The 18,055-nt window shown below is 47.0% G+C and overlaps 2 protein-coding genes across 2 annotated transcripts; both read left to right on the top strand.

The window, feature by feature from the left end:
* Positions 1–2,633: 2,633 nt before the first annotated feature.
* Positions 2,634–6,546, top strand: LOC101780183 (AT-hook motif nuclear-localized protein 7). Its single transcript, XM_004972940.2, has 5 exons — positions 2,634–3,571; positions 4,581–4,648; positions 5,236–5,367; positions 5,497–5,658; positions 5,860–6,546. The coding sequence occupies exons 1-5, from the start codon at positions 3,040–3,042 to the stop codon at positions 6,148–6,150; spliced, it is 1,185 nt and encodes a 394-aa protein (XP_004972997.1). The 5' UTR covers positions 2,634–3,039; the 3' UTR covers positions 6,151–6,546.
* A 4,344-nt stretch (positions 6,547–10,890) lies between these two features.
* LOC101779775 (CAX-interacting protein 4) lies at positions 10,891–13,891 on the top strand. The gene is made up of 2 exons (XM_004972939.2): positions 10,891–12,152; positions 13,365–13,891. Exon 1 carries the CDS (start codon positions 10,999–11,001, stop codon positions 12,133–12,135), a length of 1,137 nt encoding a protein of 378 aa, XP_004972996.1. The 5' UTR covers positions 10,891–10,998; the 3' UTR covers positions 12,136–12,152; positions 13,365–13,891.
* Positions 13,892–18,055: the final 4,164 nt, after the last annotated feature.

Below are 18,055 nucleotides of genomic sequence, written 5' to 3'. Positions count from 1 at the left end.
CTCTGCATTAACGTTGACCGCCCAACAGGCTCCCGTTCCGTTTGGACACTCACCCTCGCACAAAGGGACACCTAATTAACACCGTTGACTTTTCCATGCACACAGACTCTCTCTCTCTCATGGTGTGTGAACTTGTGAAGTGATCTCAATCATGGGGCTGTCTGAATCTTTTGACCACCGACTCCGCGGTCCAGCAGTTCTGCTACGTAGTAAAAGCTACGCCGCCTCGCACTGGCCGGCCTCCGTACACACGCATGCAGGCTGCAGGAAGCTGGCCGGCGTAGGCCATCTCAATCCAATCCAATCCGTATACCGGTATACGTGCACTCGTAGTATCCGATGCATGCTTCCATGCACGGAGAGCATGTGCAGTGCGCCGCTGCTTAGCTTTACATGGACACGTTCCAACGCAAAAAAGAAACATAAAGCCACTCCACTCCAGCTCATACTCACGGTAGAAAAATAGCTAGAGAAACCATCCGCTGTTGCCGTTGGTTTCCTCGCGCCCTACTCTCCTAAGTTCAGTTTCAGTGGAAGTTTCATGAAAAATTTTATGAGCATTAATTTTCATACCACATCACCAATTTTGCTAACTTGATAAGGTATTTACGAGAAGATAGATGGAGAAGTTTCATCATATGTGAGAGGAGTTTCATCCCCACAGCACTCAACATGCACAGTTATCTAATTCTCAATCTTGATAACTGTACATGGAGATTGGCCTAACTTTTAGATTGCAGCATAGTTTTCTGCATTCTTTTTGTGCGTGTGTATTGTTACTTGTTAGTTTATGGGTGCCCATTTGGTGAGAGATAAGGATGGCAACTTATTCATTGTAACTAGCTTTGTTTTGAGATGGTGCAGTTTGTGATTAATTGTCTTCTTTGTAAGTGAGAAGTTTGGCGCTTGTCTTGTATTTTATTTTCCGTGGTTTTGACTTGTATATGTTCGGAGATTGGACGGAAGCTAGGATGGATATGTTTGGTTTCTAATTGTGTCAAGAAGAAAAAGATTGAAAAAGCCGGTAGTTCCAGCTACCATGCATATTCCGTTCATATTGAATCTGTGCCTAACCCATCAAGTTGTGGCACATGAACCTTTCTTTTTATTATTACATATCGATCGAAAATGGAAATATTCGTCAAAGAGTACAATGTGGATTCTTTTTTCGAATATACAGTCAAAAAGACATTTTTCTCCGAACAAATAAATGAGCTGACGTATCCTATTATTTAGCTATACTTTTTTGGTGGGAGGGGGCTCTAATAATTTGATGATTCAAATATAGTGGTATTTAGGAACGGAAAAAGTAACAAAGTATTAAATATGTAACCTCATCATGAAGCATTTTAATAAAGGAAAATATTCGTTCGAGTGGGGGAAAACAAGTTCCAGCAACACCACCAACTACCTGCTTCATGCTATTCTTATGGACGATTGTTGGTCAGATTGAAATTTAAAAGTTTTTTGTGGAGACAAAAATGAGGTTTTTTCCATGTATGATTTGGTTATTTTAGCTGTAAACAATAATTTTTGTGATAAATAATGGTTGGGCTGTGTGTAGTATTTATGGGTTTCAACAAGCTAGTGGAATTGGCCCTGGGAAAAAGGTAAGTCTTGATCGGCCAAATCACACCGAAAAAGCTATGCCCAAAACACAAGAGGACACCAGTTTCATTTCACACAAAAGGCTGGTCCTTGAATTAAAAAGAAAAGGAGCCGGGACCCAAGCTGGCAAGTGGTAATATTAATTCTTTGTTTTCTATTTCACATCCCCCAAGGTGGAAATTTTGGAGCGGGGAAATGTTTATGTTGTTCTTGTAGCAATCTATTTGTCAATTAGCACATTCTTATTCCAAAATTAGCTCCCTTTTCTATGAAATTCTGCTGAAGCCCCTAATCAAATTCTAATAAACCGAAATTACAAGCATAAAATGCCCACTCAAGGTACTTAGCTATGGATGTCGCCAACTGAAATTGGTCCACAAGGAAAAATAAGCTCTGGATGGCCAAAACAAAAAAAAATGAAAAAAAAGCTTTGCGAAAACAGAAGATGGCACTGGTCTCATTTCACACGAAGACTACTCGTTGAATTTCTTTTTTCGTTTTCTGTTGGATCCGAGCTGTTTCCACATTCCACAAGGACCAAGATCGTCCATCCAATCCACCCCCACAGCACCCCTGTCCTACGTGTCACTGTTCCCTTTGACACGCTTGACTCGCAGCACGCGGCCATCTCCCGCATGCGACAAGCCGACGACCGGTCAACCACCTCCCCCGCCACCCCCCCAGTGGCAGAGCCGTGAATCCACCCCAAACCCGCGCCCAAACCCACCACCCCACCTGCCTTAACAGCACTTAATTAACCGCGTGAAGCCAAAGCCTCTCCCGCTTCCGGTTTTGCCCCTTCCTCCCCACCCCCCGCGGCGCCAAGCAACGGGCATTTTTCGATCGCCGCATTAAAAACCCTCCCCGCGTGTGGGCCCCACGGCCCGCCCCGCTTAAACCGCGACAATTTCGGCCCCCATTTCTTTACGGCCGCGCGCGGGACGGGGGATTATATTAGTTTTATATTCCCCCGATAATCTAATTTATTTCCTTTTTTAATTCCGTAATTCGCTTCCGCCCCCTCCCCTCCCCCGCGGCGGCCTCCTCCTCGCCTCGCCACCCCCCCGCCTTTTTTGCTTTTAGTTTTGGCTTTTTATTTCGCCCCCATTTCCGTCGCCCCCTTTTGCTTCCCCTCCTCGCCTCGCGACCTCCGCTTCGGTCGTCGTCGCTTGCTGCCGCTGTGGGTTTGGGGGATTTATTCGGTGGAGCGGGGATTTTTCGGAGGAATATTTGGGGATTTTGGGTTTATTTTTGGGGGGATTTTTGGTGGGAAAATTTGTTTTTTTGACGGGGGGTGTTAAGGAGGAGGAGGAGGGGACTAGGGGAGGAGATGGGGCGGCTAGCGTGTGTGAGCTCCAATGACGAGTGCTCGTGGCGGGAAGCTTAGGGCTAAGAGGAGGTCGACGCGTGTGGGGTGCTGCGTCTGCGTGCATGGAGGCCAAGTCGGGGGAACCGAGTGCCGCGCCGTCGCCTGCGCCTATGGCGGCAGCGGCAGCGGCGGCGCCAGTAGTTACGGCGGCACCGGAGGCGACGGTGAGCTTCCAGTCGCCGGCGCCGTCAGCGGCGGTGGAGAAGGGTAGCTCGAGCGGCGTGTTGGTGTCGCCTCCTGCCACGGGGCCACCACCGCCGGCTGCGGGGCCGGCGGCGGCGGGAGTGGGCGGCGCGCTGGCGCTGGGCCCGGTGGCGATGAAGGTGCCGAAGAAGCGCGGGAGGCCGCGCAAGTACGGGCCGGACGGGAGCCTGATCCGGCCGCTCAACGCCACGCCGATCTCGGCGTCGGCGCCCATGGCGGCGGCCGTGGCGGCGGGGCAGTACACGCCCGCCTCCGCGGTCGGCGCCGCTATGAAGCGCGGGAGGGGCCGGCCCCTCGACTTCGCCGCGGCGGCGGCGGCGGGCAAGCAGCACCAGCATCACCAGCTCCACCACCACCACCAGCCGTTCGGCTTCCACTTCGACTCGATCGGTACCAGTCTACTCACTCATGCTCGCATCTTTCTCCCCAATTTTTTCTAGATTAATCGAAATCCAAAAATCTGTGATTTTTTTTGGGTTAATCCACACACTGTTCCAGAGAAAAAAGTTAGATTTTTCTCTCGCTTTTCTCTTGAGGAATTACTGGATTAGAGAATGGCTGGGCGGCGGCGGGGGAGGGGGCCAATGGCACGAGTAGTAATTGGCTGGCGGCGTCACCGCTAACTCCTTGTCATGACACTGTCTGTGTCTGTCCCTCTCTTATCCGAATATTTCTCTATTTCTTGTCTCCTCCGCTCTGCGCATCTCGTGCTGCATGATCAGATAGTTCTGATGGTCAGGGACTCATGCTTAGGCGGCTGGTTGGTGTGTTCCAAGATTCGTAGCTTGGCCGGGGAGCAAAGTGGGGGCCAGGATGGAGGCATATCCTGCCTGAATCCGACCCCAATTTGTTGGTTGCTCCCAAGGCTTCTTGGTGTTCTGTGGTGGGGTTCAGCCGTCGTGGGGGTGCCACGGTGGTTCTGTGCTGGTGGTCAAGAATTCTGGAACAAAATAGGGTGGCCATGGATCCTCCTTTTTAGGTTCAACCGTGGTGCTTTTCGTCATCCATCTCTCGTGTCACCGTGCTGAGCGTGATGGCCATGGATGCTGTGCACACATCTGTTTTTCAAGGCAGTCGGTGAATGCATGCAGTATTAGAACACTGCAGTGAAAGTTAGAATAGTTGGGCTGAACATGAATGGTGAATAAATATTTGCAGACACTGGTAGTCAGAGGATCATATTGATGATGTAGTGGTGTAGCTTCAGAATTTCATCTTTCTCATGATGGTGTGAAAACTTGGTTTACTAATGGGGGGAATCACTGTCATAGTAGTGTAAATATCTTATCTAGCACATTGGCACTTGGCAGTCCTTTCATTTGGTAGTTCCGCGTTGATCTTTCAGTTTGGTTCGTTACGATTTGCTGCCAGTTTATTAACTCCACCATTTTGTTGGCAGGTGACATGGTGGCTTGTTCTGCTGGTGCAAATTTCACTCCACATATAATTACTGTCGCCCCTGGTGAGGTATGGATCTAGATGTTACCTTTGATGTGTGCAACTGGCTGTTTCTGACTTCACTTGGTGTTTTTTCACTTGTGTATTTCTGAGTTCTGATGGGGCAGTATGTGTGGCTTCATCATTCATGCTATCCTGAAATATCAATTTTTATGAATCATTAGTTATAATGGAGCTGCTCTTCAAATTCTGTTGTAATCACCTGCATTGTTTTATGTATGTTTACACACTTTAGTTTATATAATAACTACAGAATTGATGGCTGATGAGCGCATAGATCAAATGTTATGCTGCACATAAGGACACATTGGATTTTGTATGCTCTGTTTTTACGTGGTTCAGCAAAGCAAATCATGATCGCAGAATGTTCTTATTTTAGTGTCATTTTCCATTTATTCAATTAGATAAGGAGAGATGAACTGATCTTATTTGTCATCATCATAGTCGACAAAGATTGAAATGAATGCGTCTTTATTTTTCCCTTGTTGATCACTGTGCCTGTACTCCTCTCAAAGCTACAGCTATACTAATGTTTTTCTTAAAGCGCTCTATATCTTTGTGTGAAATAGTGATGTGTATTTTCCCTGTTGGTTCAGGATGTGACAATGAAGGTTATATCGTTTTCACAACAAGGACCACGGGCTATATGTATTCTCTCTGCCAATGGCGTGATATCAAATGTTACACTCCGTCAGCCTGATTCTTCTGGTGGCACATTGACTTATGAGGTTAGCGACACAGAACTCCAGTACATCCTTCATGGCTTCCTGTGGGAATGGTTTCATATGGCTGTGTGGATACAAATGATTCTGAGCGGTCCTGCTTAACCCCATCTGACGCCCTATTTTTGGCTGTAGGGACGCTTTGAGTTGCTGTCCTTGTCTGGGTCCTTCATGCCAACCGAAAATAGTGGAACACGAAGTCGATCTGGTGGGATGAGTGTGTCTCTCGCCAGCCCAGACGGTCGTGTCGTCGGTGGTGGAGTTGCCGGGCTCCTGGTGGCAGCAAGCCCTGTTCAGGTATGCGCTTGCTTGCCCTATTCGAGATCTGAATGCCTATAAGCTCAATTCTACAATTGAACTGCATGCCGTGCTTGGTCAAGGTCCTGAATTATTCTGTTCCGTCCTTCCAAATACAGTCTGATTAACATTTGCCTGTGATGAGGTCATCAGATGTTCCGCCTCTGCAAGTTTCGACTGACAGTTTGTTTGCCTTGCCAGATTGTCGTGGGGAGCTTCCTGCCAAGCTATCAGCTGGAGCAGAAGCACAAGAAGCCGCGGGTGGACCCGGCACCCACCCTCCCCCAGACCCCTCCCGCCATTCCAATCTCAAGCGTGGACACCCACAGCGGCGAGCAAGGGCAGCACAGCTCCGCGGCCCATCAGAGAACAGTGAACGTCGTGACCTCAGCGTACGGAGCGGACCAGAGCTGGGCGTCCCCCGCCCAGCCCACACCCGAGGCGTCCAGGACGCCGTCAGGCGATCAGAAGACGACCGCCTCTGGATCCTGAACCTGAAACGTCCAGCCAGAGTTGCACACTGACCGGGAGTGGAGTTCTCTGCTGACATCGCGGTGGAAGATAGATGGGTTCATTCGTTCCTGACTTGTAAAAGGTGTGCCTGCAGATCTCGCACTAGGTTTAATTGGGCTATATCAGGCAGTTTAATTGGGCTATAATCAGGCAGGAGAGTCTAACTGCATTCGCTGTAGCTGCGCGACACTAGTTGTACCCTACCCTACGGTTTTGTAACACCTTTGTCCGAGAGAGAGGAGTGTGTGTAGTTAAAGTTTGTGTGCTAGCGGCGTGCCTTAGGCGTCCTTATTAATTCTTGTGTTGGATTTGTTTACATGTTGGATGATCCCTTAAAATTTAGCAGTAGAAATTGTCTACCTCACTGTTTGATGATCTGTGTTACTTCATACTACTGATATTTCCTGCGTGACCTCGTCATACTGATATTCAGTGTGGCAATGGTGATCTGCCCTGCCTATATCTATACAAGTTTGAGTAACCTCATTGGAGGTCGCACGCCAGCCAATTAGCCGGTGTTCGTTTTGCACTCTGGCTGACAGTGGGCCCGGTTACATGGTCAGGTGGCTACGCAACTCCCTCTCTCTCTTGACGAAGAAGTTACGTAGCAGCACTTGTTCACGCTGGTAGGTCTGCGGGTGGTAGATTTGTAGGTGGGGGAGATCGTGAGATCAATAACTCGAATGGTAATATAGGGGTACAAGGTTTAGACATTCGGACTTCCGGAGAGTAATACTTACGTCCTATGTTCTGGTGGATTATACTGCTGGTATAGGATGCGAAAAGTCGATCTGTCCTCGAGGGGCGTCCCTGGCTGCCTTATATACTGACGACCTAGGGTTACAATCGGATAGGATCTAATCCTAATTGGTTGTTACATGGAAAGCAATCTGAGTCGGTTTACAACAAGTATCCCGTGTTATCCGGGCTGAATTGATTTGCTTGGCCTTTTAGCTTGTGCTCCACGCATCTTCATGCCTTGACCCACATGGCACGGTCGGGTGGCCACTTGCCAGGGCCGACTAGTATCTTGGTCGGTGGGGACCTGTGGATACCCTGATCCCTCAAGCCCCCGAGCGATGTGGAGTCGAACAGGAACCTGACGGATGCGCAACGAAGCTTGTAATGAATTTGGGCTGAAGGTGCGGTGTCGTCATAGTGATGGAGAGGCTGCATAGTGCTCAAAAAAGGAAGAAAAATTGAAGCTTCCACAAGCGTGTGACCAAATACGCATGGCTATGCGACTGCCGAGCCTGGGATGTCTGGCATCCTGTAGATTAAAGGGAAGCACATGAAGGGCGTCGCAAGACGCACTCCATATGGAGTAGCCCCCGAGCATTGAAACAATTAAAGTAATTAGTCCAATAGTTAAGAATCTGATGTATTATTTCTGTTGTAAAAGGGATACAAATATAGGTGCCCAGCTCCCGAGCGCGAGGACAATGATGCTTAATGCTGGTTCAGACTACTTCGTAGTGAAGATGAGAGTGGTTAGATCATCATGAACAGACTAAACATAACACAAGTGATATCAAGCAATAGCATTTCTCTTTATGGAAACTTTGGAGTTATACAATAGGAATAAGAGGGGTACATGCCCCCTCATGTATATTTGGAGAATTGCTAATTAGCGCGGCGGGCAAGCACATGGTTACGCACTAGACAAGGTAAATCAACGGGGATTAGGGAGGAGAAGCAAGCAAGCTAGCTTGGGAATAGTCAATAGCAGAGACCGAAAGGTATTCTCTGCATCCGTAGTGTGCATTTGGATAGATCATGTGAATGTGAGCCAGACAATGGAGCCCTTCGCACTTAGCACGGCTCAGGAAACAAAGGAGGGAGCTGGGAGCGTGCATGAAAAGCCACGCGTAAGGAGGCATCCACACAGCCACAATGCAACGTATAGATCGGTACATGCATCTACATTAAATTTGGTGCAATATTGGATTAATTCATACACTTTGACAAAAAGATACAAACATGTTAGATTGCCAAATAGTTGATTGTAAACACAGATGATGAATATCATTTTTTAGAAACTTTTACTAATTATTAGTGAAGTTATATAGGCACTGGAGGGGCGTATGCCCCCTGGAAAATTTGGAGGGTTAGCTTGTGGGGATTTGGAAGGCAGTCGAGATTGACAATCTGTACTTTATTTGTCATGCAAGCTTTATTTGTCATGCAAGCTTTATGACGCAACTTCGTAATAGAGTCATGCCATAGTCTTCGCCGTGGTCCATAGTTTTAGCATGGCGCTGCACCTTGGTATGTATATGTTGCTTAAATATGTATATGTTGCTTAATCTTAATTTAGACACTTAGAAAATTAAAGGACACCAATAAAATTTGAATGGCATATGCGCATTGTCGGAGTGCTCATTTAACCTAATCATGTTGCATGTCTAAGCTAATTGTTCCATTAAAGACTTTGTTTAGCCGTTCATACACTCTGACAGATGGTAAAAAAAACATACACCCGAAAAGCAGTCAGCACCCAGTTTAAATTTTCCCTTGCTGTTTAACTGCATTTCCCACGACACCACCGGTGAGCTAAATCATCGTTGCTTATGCTTAGGGCGGTAATGGATCATGGCCCTTATGCCTCCTTCACAATCCAACTCAGTCCTATCTATTTTTAGTTCAAAATCATATAATATTATAGCCCGGTTCTTATTAAGTCCGATTCTTAAATTTGTTAGGCTAAATTAGACTGCCCCTTTACCACCCTGCTCATGGAAGCTCTGCTCTCGTCTCCAGCGAGCTTCTACTTGGCATAAAACCTATTGCCGCGAAGGTCCAAAAATCAGGTGCGATCCAACTATAGATGGCAACGGGTATAAATTACCCGCGTGCCCGTGGGTAAAAACCCGTTAGGGCGAGGATACGGGTGCCATTTGGTACCCACGGGTACGGGTGCGGGTTTGAGTTTGTGCTCGCAAGTAAAAAATTAGCGGGTATAAAAATACCCTACCTGTACCCGCAAACCTGTGAACCCGTCTGACATGTGGGCCTCCAGCACAAGTATATAAATTTTTTTTCTAGGGTTCCATGAGTCCCTCCCGCTCCCACTGCACACCAGGACCTTATCCTCATTCTTCCGATCCTCTCCTTCCCCACACCGCACCACGTCCGCGAATCCCGCCAGCCCTTGCTTCCCCCACCGCCAGCCTGCCACCGCTCCCCCGCCATTGCTCCTCCCGCCGCCACTGCTCCTCCCGCCACGAGGTCCCCGCCGGCCGTCCTCAACGTCGCCCGCGGATCCCGCTCCCGCCGGCCCTCGCTCCCCACGCCGCCACCGCTCCCCCCGCCGCGAGGTCCCCGTCGGCCGCCGCCAGCCCTCGGCGGTTCGGCCATTGAATCCTTCCGCGAGGTCCCCCCTTCCCCCTTCGTCGCCGCGAGGTCCCCCTACCACCGCTCCGCCCGACGCCTGGCCATCTCCCCGCCGCCACACAGTCCGCCGCCATCTGGCATTTGGCCAGCAGGTACGGGTGTGCCCGCGGGTGACGGGCGCGGGTTTAAGTTTGTACCCATCACGGGTCGCGAGCGCGGGTGCGGGCACAGGGTTTGCCTCGCGGGTGCGAGTTTATAAACCCTCTACCCGCGGGTAATATGCCCGTTGCCATCTATAGATCCAACCTGAAATCGATAGCTGGAGTTGCAGAACACTTGCCTGATGGTGACCAGTGCCCAAGAACTCACATGTAAGTGGAGAAGAGACGGAAAAAAACAAAGTACCACTCTGAAAAAAAAGTAGTTCCTAAAAAAAGAGTAGGAGCGGTAATGTCAAACATCTGGAAATCAATTGAATTCTGTGGCATAATTGCCCGATTGGACAATCTGATAGACGGAAGGTTCTGGGGCAAAAAGGCTGTCGTGTGGATCACATGACTCTGTGATTCAAGTATATTTTTCAGTGGATTGTTGACTCCAATAACGCATTGCAGCACAAGGAGACACGGGCCATAAATTGGATCGAAATTTCAGTAGGATGCACATACCGCAATGTACATCCAACAATCAAATAAAAACTCATAGACGATCTAGTACAATTTTAGAGAGAAAAACAAGAATCAAAAGGAGGAACTTGGGAAGTTCCCTTCGCAGGAGATGTTGTCTAGCAAGTCCCAAATCAGAATTGAACTGGAAGCAATGTCGCGGCTGCCGCTCAAGGCTTCGAGATCCGGTACTGGAATTGAATGACATGAAACATGTTAATGTTGCCGAAGATTGAGAAGGTGAGACAAAACTAACATTTGGGTGTTTGATACGATATGCTAAATTTTAGCAGTGTCACATTGGATGTTCGAATGCTAATTAGGAGGACTAAACATGAGCTAGTTACAAAACTAATTGCACAGATGGAGTTTAATTTGCGAGATGAATCTATTGAGGTTAATTAATCCATCATTAGCAAATGGTTATTGTAGCACCACATTGTCAAATCATGGACTAATTAGGTTTAATAGATTCGTCTCGCGAATTAGACTCCATATGTGCAATTAGTTTTGTAATTAGACTATATTTAATATTTTTCATTAGTATCAAATATCCGATGTGACATGTGCTAAAATTTAGCGTATCCAAACACGCCAAGATCTGTCAGGAAACCTGGATATGCTCGCCATTCAGTTTCGTCAGATAGGCCAACTTCAAAACGAGCACTTCTTGCAGGGGGTTTCCTACAAATGTGCCGCGACCCTACTTCTCCCTCCCCGCGGACGGGCCGACGCGTTCCCCAATCGAAGCCCAAATCAATTCCCCTCCCCTCCTACCAAACCCTAACCCTACCCCTACCCCGGCGAGCGCGACCCGCGGCGATCCAAGATGCCGGCGACGGCGGGGCGGGTCCGCATGCCGGCGAACAACCGCGTGCACAGCAGCGCGGCGCTGCAGACGCACGGCATCTGGCAGAGCGCCATCGGCTACGACCCCTACGCGCCCGAGAACAACAAGCAGCAGCAGCCGGGCCGCCCCTCCTCCTCCGTCTCCGCCAACGCCGCAGCCGCGGCCGCCAACGATGCCGCGGCCAGCGCCGCCGCCGCCGCCAGCGCCTCGTCCGGATCCGGGGCGGGGGACGGCAACGCCTACACCAGCTTCCAGGGCCTCCTCGCGCTCGCGCGCATCACCGGCTCCCACTCCGACGAGACCCGCGGCTCCTGCAAGAGGTGCGGCCGCGTCGGCCACCTCACCTTCCAGTGCCGCAACTTCCTCTCCGTCAAGGACCTCGACCTCGACTACGCGGACGCCGAGGCCGCGGCGCAGGCGGCCGCGCTGGCCAAGTTTAGGGAGATTAAGAAGAAGGCTGCTGTGGGTGGGGACGCGGATGGGGTTTCTGATGATGAGGAAGAGGAGGACGATGACAGCGATTCCTCTGATTCGGATGTCGACCCTGAGCTGGAGAAGATAATCGCTGAGCGCGAGCGTGCCAGGAATGGGGGAAGGAGGTCCAAGGAGGAAGAGAAGAAGTCGAGCCACCACCGTAGGAGCAGAAGCAGCAAGAGAAAATCGAAGCACGCAAGGAGCAGGAAGAGTGATGACAGTGAGGAGGAAGGCACACGAGGCAGGGAGAAGAAGAAGAGAGCCAGCCGATCGAAAAAACATGAGAGATCAGATGAGGACAGCAGCGATAGTGACTCCGATAGGAAGAGGCACAGGAAGAGCAGGAAGGACAGGAACAGGCACAAGAGCCACCGCAGGAGTGTTGACTCGTCAGATGAGGAGGATGTGTCTGGAGGTGAAGAAAGGAGGCGCCGCCGCCGCCACCACAAGCGGCGCCATCACAAGAGGGATGCATCTGACAGTGACACTGGTGGCAGCGAGTCCGCAGATGAGAAGAAGCGATCCGGCAAGAGGAGGAGGCACCGCAGGTCAGAGAACAATGGGTTGGATGAGGACGAGCGACATGGTCATCGGGGAGCAAAGCGTTCTGAGGAGAAGAGCAGGGACCGCAAGAAGAACTAGAGAGGAGCATTAAATTGGTAATTCACCCTCAATGATGTTATTGTGTTTTTCTATTTATCAGCCGGCCCTTTATTATCTGTCTTGGCATAAGTTCGGTACAGTTAAAGCACGAGGCTTATCATTTGTAACATATTGGTGTATTAGTGTCTGTCTGTCTGAAAAAATGAAAATTCTATGGAGGGTGATTCAATAATTAGCAAGGATTTCTGAATAAAGTTTTCAGTCGACCTTCTCCCTCGATGGCACTGGACCAGATAATTAGTGTTAGACCATTGGACCAGATAATTGGCGTTAGACCATTTTTCATAGTGATGGTGCCAGGAAGTTGCCATTTTTTAATGAAGATGGACCTTGTTAAAACGGGAGTAAGCTTTTTGGCAACTGCTGATATTATGAAGAGAACATGTCGTTTTGGTGTGATTGTTTATATGGGTTACATCGTAACATGTTGATGTTCCATGTTGGGTATTTCATTCTAAGCAATATAGAACATACAGCAGCGTCATTTTGCTGAATTCTATTCTTATTTTCTTCGGTAGCTCCATCATACTTAGTCCTATTAACTAGGGAAAACGACTTTCGAGCTATAAGCACATTATTTTTGTTGCTAACTACCGAATAAAAATCTGTTCATTTTTGTCCTAACATTTTGTGGCAGACTTGAAATTGTTTACCAAAGCTATCTGCTTGTTTTGATTTAAGCTTAATTTCAGCAATGTTATCATGTTTTGGTCAGACTATATGCATTATGAGACACAGGTATGATGACTCCCCTGTCTGGACTGACCTTCTCAAGCTCAAACCCATCTACCTGTTTTGGAAATATAGCTGGCTGTATGATGAGCCAATATGCATGGAATTTCCTTTGTTGTTTCATCTTTGTGAACAAGAAGATACTTCCCACCGTCCCAGAATATACTCAAATACTAACAGCAATTCATTGGGAGACCCAAAATCTTACTTACCTGACCATGATGAGACAAATTGTTCATCTGTTCTTTGTGTGTCCAGTGACAAAATTTGCTTGGGCCATTATTGCTCAAAGTATTGGTGCTGATAGCAGACCAAGAAATTAGATCAGTATTGGGTTTGGGTTAAAAAGTGGCTTACTAATAGGAGACAAATTTTATACATCTGGAAAACACTAAATAAAACTTGTTTTGATGGAAAAAAGAAAAACCCAGCTGAGATAGTTTGTTATGCATGTGCTCCTATGCATTATTGAACAGGTTTGTATGCTGAGGAAGTCCGAGAGATGCTGGTGGAGCAAGTGACAGGGCGTCCCGGGCAAGGAAGAAGATCAAGTTACCGTTTCTGTGGGAGAATTTTGTGTCCAGTTTCTTCAGTGGTTTGCTGTTGGTGGTCCTGTGTTCTGGCGTGTACTCTGGCTGTTTGACATTTGTATTAGTCTAAACGTGGCTCATCCGCTGTACATCTGAATCAGATGTGGTAACTAGTTGGTAGATAGGGGGATAGGGATTCAAGTCTCGTATCTGTCTGCTGTAGCTCTCCTATTCTTTTTAAATAATGGGAATGGGGACATCCTAGGTTCGAAACAAATACTAGAAGCTGTTGCTGTATCATTGCAGTGTTGTATCAGTATTATTGCCATAGCATGGTAATATTAGGAGCCATTGGTTGGTAAACTGCTGCAGAGATTGAATCGTGGCTCTACTAGGTTTCTCTACACTGGTAGTGTGCTGAGAAGCATGATGGGTAAAACAAAGTCAAATAGTTTGCCATTGAACATTTTGTTTGTTGAATTGCAATGCTCTTGTTTTAGTTCATACTTTCCATGTCATCTCCTTTTCTTAACTTTTGCATATTTACCAGCTCCTTTTGGCTAACATGTTTCAGGTTTATTAGAAAAGTAGTAATAAGATTGCTTGCTACCATGAAAGTTGGTGACTAACGTTTGTTTGGTTTATGTGAAACACCTGAATACTTTGTTCCTGTATAAAAGGTGTATAAAGCCCTACCGACTGTCTTATGCTTTTAATGATCAGGCAAACGATGGTTATATCAATGATTTTGTTTGGTTTCAGTGAAGCAACGATGTTGAAGGTGTAAAAATGTCAATGATTTTTGTATTAGCATGGCATGGGTGCTCTTGATTAAAATTGACTCACCTGTGCTACGCCGACCACCTATCTTGGCGTGCTGATGTCCTCGGGAGCGAGGCGGTGGCACTGGCTCAATTGTTACGCAATTGCTGACTTCGAGAAGGATCAAAAGGGAAATCAAGTTTGCAAATTGCAGGCTTTTTCTGCAGATTGTGTCGACTATCTAAGAATCTACTCGCTGTTTCACGGCTGCACACTGAAGGCAGATCAGCGCATCTATAGCTCTGAAAAAGAAGTCATGCTAGTAGGTTCCCATGCTGCTGATCGAGCCACGGTTTCAACTTGGGCCGGGCCTCGTCGTGTCCTCATTGGGCTCTACCACAACGATGATGCTCCCAAGAAACAAACTAATAAATCATCCATCTATATCTATCCAAATTAAAGAAACAAACAAAGAAAGAAAGAATCGAAGCAAGCGATCCCTAGCCGCCACCCGGATCTTGCCTGCGAGACCAGTCGGTGCCATGGACCGGCCCCCACCCTCACCCCGAGATCAGTCGCCGCCTCCCAACTCTCAGGTATCTCGTCCCGATCCACGATACGCATGTATACATACATGCAATTCACCGACGCCAGATCTGACGGTCCTTTTAGGATTGGGTCTGTCAGGTTTTTTTTTTCCGAGTTTTGACTATCGTAATACATATAAATAATAGTCTTAGATATAATATCATGATACAATGCATTGCGAAAGCTCCGAGCTGAGAAACCTATCCCTCGATGTGGGGATTTGATTCCTTCTTCTTTACTTCTTTGAACTGATGAACCAGGAGCTGGTTACGACCCGACGTGGAATATGGTGTCGCAGCAATCTGAATGTGAAACATTATATTTCCTCATTTGTTCTCATCGCAAAAATAATATATATTATCTGACATGCTATTACTAACTGAGTCGTAATTTGGCTGACGGTCCTTGTCACCATTAACTTCTTCTGATGCGCTTTTCCTTCTTAGTAACTGTTCTTATCCATTGGGGAAATTCTGAATCTTGGTAGCGCAGACAGAATTCCTCGTGATATGATGAAATTAGATAGATGTACCTCTTAAAATCTATTCTTGATACGACGTTTAGGACATTGTTTAGTCTAAAAATGAACTAATTTGCTTGTTCTAAACGTCAAGAATGGATTACCTATGCTCTTATGCACTATCCTCTCAGCTTTATTCCTCTAAATATAATCCTAGCAGGGTGAACATGGCAATGGTGCTGAAGTTGATGTCCCTAGGAAGACGGAGGGGGTTGATCATTTGTTGGCGAAATTAAAAAACGTGGGAATGGAGATTGATGAAGAGATGGCTAGAATTATTGACGAAGAGATAGCTGGTATTAAAGCTGAAGCCATGAGCGAAAGGTAAAGAGGGGTACCACCACATAATATTTTTCATTTTTTTCTTTATTTAACCCCAGCATCGAAAAGATCCTAATAATAGTTATGCATTCGATCCATGTCTTTTAACTTGATAGAGAGGCCATGGACGAGGCAAGAAGAAACAAGAACACGAGGTGGCGCCGCTTGATTGTGCCTGCTACTACAACTATTTTCGGCCTTTCACTGCTCACTATTGCATTTGCATCTGGTTTTTCTGGTTTTTGCTTCGGATTGAAATTTTACGACATGGTCCTCAAAAAGGAATTGGGGGTTTACCTCAACCTTGCGTGGGGGATGAAACATTTTGCCGAGAGAAGAGGACGATAGCTAACATTTCAATGTTCCAGCAATGAAAAATGGATAGTATATGCAGGTGAAATCTGTTTATGGAATGTAAGACCAAGTATTTGTTATATCGTCTTCTATAGTTGTATTGGCAACATTCTATAGTTATATGGGTAATAAACAGTGTAAAAATATTCCAGCTAACTCTTGGTGAAGAGCTAACCTCGCACATCTCCCGATGCTCTCCTCTCTCACTGCACGAGCCTCAAGGTATCCTTTTGGACTAACTTACTCTTCTTTCTCTTTTTTATATTTTCTATAAGTTAGCAACTATCTCAAACTGTTGGAGCTCATAGTCCGATTATAAATATAGGGGGTGTTTGGATACCACCCGCTAAAGTTTAGCACCTGTCACATCGGATGTTTGATACTAATTGGGAGTATTAAACATAGGCTAATTACAAAACTAACTGCATAGATGGAGCCTAATTCGCGAGATGAATCTATTAAGCCTAATTGGGAGTATTAATTAGCCTTAATAGATTCATCTCACGAATTAGACTCCATCTGTGCAATTAGTTTGTAATTAGCTCATGTTTAGTCCTCCTAATTAGTATCCGAACATCCGATATGATACTGCTAAAGTTTAGCACCTAGTATCCAAACACCCCTTTAGAGCTAATTGGAGAGATGAATTTATTAAGCCTAATTAATTCATCATTAGAAAATGGTTACTGTAGCACCATATTATCAAATCATGGATTAATTAGGCTTAAAAGATTCGTCTGACGAATTAGACTCCATCTGTGCAATTAGTTTTGTAATTAGCCTATATTTAATACTCAATATCAAACATCCTATGCTAAATTTTAGCGGCACCCCTACGCCTCCACGGCGCACGTTGACTCCTTGATCCGACCAAAACTGCCTCCCCCTCTCGTCTGACTGATACAGTGTCCGATGCACATGGCTGCTTCTAAGCCCGTTGGTCCATGCAGCTGCTGAGCTGCAGCCTGCAGGCTCGGTCACGGAGCCAGGCCCTGACTGATCCGGTCAACACGTACGCATGCGCCAAGACAGCACACACCAGGGCACAACGATCCAACCGCCGCCATGAAAAGCCGGCGGTGGTGATGGAGATGCCACCCACCGTGCGGGCGGCCTGGACCTTGCGCTGGCCACAGATGCCCGTCTCGCCATGCTTGTCGCCACCCTAGCTAGTCCCACTCCCATCTCACAATTCTGCTTCGATCTGCGGAATCACCAACTGGTGTTTTGTTTATTAAGCCAACAACACAGCAGGGCTTGTCCTGATCAGTCATCATCAAGTTCCCAACCCAAAATACAACCAATGACAGGACATGCACATCATCTGCACTCATCATCATCTTGGTTTGTTTTCTTGCTGTTGGAGCTGGTGACGCTGGTTCCGGGCAAATCAAACCATGCTCGTCTCTGGGCAAAAGGCCAAACTCCTGCTTTTTGCGGCATCAGCATTTGACTAATGGAATCTCGGCAGAGCAGGGCAGAACGTCGTACACTTTGAGGCAAAGCCAACTGGCAGCTCCTTTAGGGGGTGTTTGGGAAGAGGGGGCTAAATTTTAGCCCCCGTCCCATCGAATATTTGGACACTAATTAGAAGTATTAAATCTAGACTAATTACAAAACTAATTACACAATCCCTAGGCTAAATCGCGAGACGAATCTATTAAGCCTAATTAGGCCATGATTTGACGATGTGGTGCTACAGTAACCATTCACTAATGATGGATTAATTAGGCTTAATAGATTCGTCTCGCGATTTAGCCTAGGGGTTCTGCAATTAGTTTTGTAATTAGCTTATGTTTAGTCCTTCTAATTAGTATCCGAACATCCGATGTGACAAGACTAAAATTTAGCCCACTCCTCCCAAACACCCCCTAAGAATTGCAGAAAGCCTCAGTACTGTAAACATCATGCAACTCCAGCTCGTCAGTCAGAAGTGTGTTCCAAGGCAAGTAAAATCTTGAAGAAATGTACTGCCGTGAATGTAAGAATGTTAATGAATCACTTTTGCATTACAACCTCATACATTCCACAAGAGGACAAGACCAAGGAGCAGCAGCCAGCAGCGTAGCTGCCTGTCCCCACTCTATGTCTA

This window comes from Setaria italica, chromosome VI, assembly GCF_000263155.2.
Source record: "Setaria italica strain Yugu1 chromosome VI, Setaria_italica_v2.0, whole genome shotgun sequence".
In the NCBI taxonomy this organism is placed as follows: domain Eukaryota; kingdom Viridiplantae; phylum Streptophyta; class Magnoliopsida; order Poales; family Poaceae; genus Setaria; species Setaria italica.
This window is presented reverse-complemented; position numbering and strand designations above follow the sequence as displayed.

What these genes read in the sequence shown, in the direction of transcription:
- LOC101779775 (XM_004972939.2), top strand. Translation starts at nt 10,999, where the DNA reads ATGCCGGCGACGGCGGGGCGGGTCCGCATGCCGGCGAACAACCGCGTG.
- LOC101780183 (XM_004972940.2), top strand. Translation starts at nt 3,040, where the DNA reads ATGGAGGCCAAGTCGGGGGAACCGAGTGCCGCGCCGTCGCCTGCGCCT. An exon ending in TTACTGTCGCCCCTGGTGAG is followed by an intron (nt 4,649 to 5,235) that starts GTATGGATCTAG and finishes CTGTTGGTTCAG; the next exon opens with GATGTGACAATGAAGGTTAT. An exon ending in TGGCAGCAAGCCCTGTTCAG is followed by an intron (nt 5,659 to 5,859) that starts GTATGCGCTTGC and finishes TTGCCTTGCCAG; the next exon opens with ATTGTCGTGGGGAGCTTCCT.